General features: G+C 35.8%; 1 protein-coding gene across 1 annotated transcript in view; it reads right to left on the bottom strand.

Annotated features, from left to right (window-relative positions):
* The window catches only part of LOC133618113 (uncharacterized), an 8,896-nt gene extending 6,204 nt beyond the window's left edge, over positions 1-2,692 (bottom strand). Inside the window, exon 1 of the mRNA XM_061978582.2 lies at positions 2,301-2,692. Coding sequence (XP_061834566.1) covers positions 2,301-2,493 — 193 coding nt within the window. The 5' untranslated portion in view covers positions 2,494-2,692. The remainder of the gene's footprint in view (positions 1-2,300) is intronic.
* Positions 2,693-3,108: the final 416 nt, after the last annotated feature.

The following is a 3,108-nucleotide window of genomic DNA, read 5'->3' as shown; positions in this document are numbered from 1 at the left end:
GGTTTGAACTCAGTACCCCTGTATTAGGAGCCCACAGAGTTGACCATTGAGCTATCCTGGGTCCCATTAAGTTTAGGGTTTCGCTCATATACAAATGTAATCAGTGAACTATGATCGAGGCGAAAGAAAAAACAAGATCTTCCAAGAGTGAGATTTGAACCAAGTAGTACTGCGTGAGAGGCAGCATTCTTAACCATTGAGCTATCCTGGGTTTTGTTGAGACAGGTTAAAGGGTGCTGGGTTCGAATCCTGGTTGGGTTGACATATAATTTACAAAACTGGTTGGAGATTTCAAGGTGACATATATTGTGACTGTCACTTCTCGCATGTCTTGTTAAAATAATAATTTAATAAACTTTTTTTTATCCAATTACAATTAACCTATTTTCTTTTAATTGTACCCAGGAGAGGTCATTGGTCAACGCTCTTTATTATTAATTTTATACTCCTATTCCCACCCACCTCAGGAATTACACTCACTCCCACACACTCATTCTCTCTCACACACGCACGCACGCACGCACGCACGCACACACACACACACAGGTAACCCCTGAGGTGTCATCATTGACTATTTGACAATTTATGTTTTATTATTGTTATCTTTAGTGTTGACTTAATTTTTCAACTATATGTTACTCCAACCACTAGCACATAACATTACTCTGTGTGGGGGAGAAGAAACACCCCACAATGTATGTCGTTTTGACACCATACAGCCAAATTCTGATTTATTATATATATATATATATATATATATATATATTACAGTATATATATATATATATATATATAGATAGATAGATAGATAGATAGATAGATAGATAGATAGATAGATAGATAGATAGATAGATAGATAGATAGATAGATAGATATGTGATGGGTCCGGCAACACCGATGCATCGGCGCATGCGTCAAGCTCATAGAGCGAAACCCTGTGTCGGTGCGCGTACCGCTTTTAGAAAGTCACGTGACCGATCATGAGCTGTTTTGGTCACGTGACCGATACGCGAACTGTGTCGCACTCCCGCCTCCTCTGTGCACTGTGAGCGGGTCTTTTCTACAGCCGGAGAAATAATAACTAAGAAGAGACGACTGAAGTGTTGATATCAACCAAACCCCCCCCCCCCTCTATATCCCACACCCCGGATTGTAAATAATGTAAATAATTCAATGTATATACTCTGTTGATTAACTTGTGTGATGACTGTATTATGATGTTAGTATATATCTGTATCATTAATCTTCAACTTAAACAAGTTGAAAAACGTATTGGGGTGTTACCATTTAGTGGTCAATTGTACGGAATATGTACTTCACTGTGCAATCTATTAATAAAAGTCTCAATCAATCAATGAAAGAAATCGTCTAAAATTGAATACGTTGGAAAAACTGTTTTTTTTTAATAAAAATGTGTAAAAAATTAATTTAAAAAAATCCCAGTCCACAAGCATCCTCATTCACAACACATTCTCTTAGATTTCCATGTTATGATACATGTTCACATTTTTTATTGACTGTATCTAAAAAAGATAAAAATATATTTTTATTTAAATGAAGATATGAAATAATCCTAAATGAAATACAATGACTTGGTTTATATTATTGTATATACTAGGTCATAAAATCAGTGTCAGTTGAGTCGGTCCATAGGTTGCCTGTAGGGATTTTTAATGTCCAGCAGATGTCAGTATTTAGTGACACAGTATCGACACAGTATCAATACAGTTTTGCAATGTGTTGAAACGCTTCATGACGCCTCATCAACCCATCACTAATATATATATATATATATATATATATATATATATATATATATATATATATATATATATATATATATATATATATATTTATATACTGTATATATATATATATATAAAAACGTATATATATATATATATGCATTTTTTTATGGGGGTGTATAGTCATTCTTAATTTTGATTCTTAATTTTATTCAAGCAACTGTTTTTTTTTTTATTGAACTTTCCCGGCCAATTGTGTATTAACGTTTATGACGAATTTTATTTAAAATTAGATATTTAAATGGCTGAAGGAACAATTACAAACCTTTGGGCCTTACATCCCCACTTACCTCCACTTCGACGTCACTAGCTCTCAGTGAAGAACATTTGGCAACCCAACTTTTTTAAGATGCGTTTGCTCCAGCAGAACATTCCACAACCCAGAACCACCCAGATTACAAATCATTTTTGGTGTGAATCGTGTTCCTCGTAGGAAACAGTCCCATTATTAGGGAGTTAAAGTCTGTTAAAAAATAAATAAATAGGTCAACAAACCTGCTTCGCAAAGCCGAGGATAGGGTTTGCGGACATGGACGAGCACTTCGCGCTGTCGCTCGTACTCCTCTTTCGTCCGAGACAGTTCCGCCTCGTACTCTAAAATGGTTCTTTCAAACAGTCCAAAGACTTCTTCGACAGCAGCACTTAGTCGCTGCTCCATCACAGCTCGGATCATTCGAACTTTGAACATTCTGACTTAAAAGTCACACGAGCTCTATGTTTAGCTTAGCGAAGTTCTGTTAACCTCGATGCTCAGAACTAATCGAAAGGACAAACTAACTCCACGATTCCTAATCAACACCGAACTATCTAAACTTGTCTCTCTAATTTATTCGCGAACAATCCTAAAGGCACAAACGCAACGAAATAACCACTTCCTTTTTCCGGCTTCTTTCCTTTTTCTAACTCATAATTAGCAGACGGTGTTTGCCACAGCGCCATCTTCTGAGCGGGAGTGTCGCGACTTGCTTTGTTTATTTTGGTGGAGAATGTCGACATGAGATTTGACTACATTTGCGACCCGCAGCTAATGTTTAACGGCCTGCGGGATTAAAAAATAAAAAAATAAAACTATTGAAAAACAACATAAAAAAGTGGAATAAAAAGCAAACAGGTAAAATATGACCAGAAAATGTTGCAATGTTGACTCTAATAACACATAGCTGTCATGCAAGCTATTTCTTTTCTTTCTTGAATGCTAAAAAAAATAAAATAATCAAAATTTAATGTTGTTGGGAAATTTTGATCTATTCAAGGTAAATGGGTTATACTTGTATAGCACAGGGGTCGGCAACCCAAAATGTTG

This window comes from Nerophis lumbriciformis, linkage group LG18 (genome assembly GCF_033978685.3).
Source record: "Nerophis lumbriciformis linkage group LG18, RoL_Nlum_v2.1, whole genome shotgun sequence".
NCBI classification, from domain to species: domain Eukaryota; kingdom Metazoa; phylum Chordata; class Actinopteri; order Syngnathiformes; family Syngnathidae; genus Nerophis; species Nerophis lumbriciformis.
This window is presented reverse-complemented; position numbering and strand designations above follow the sequence as displayed.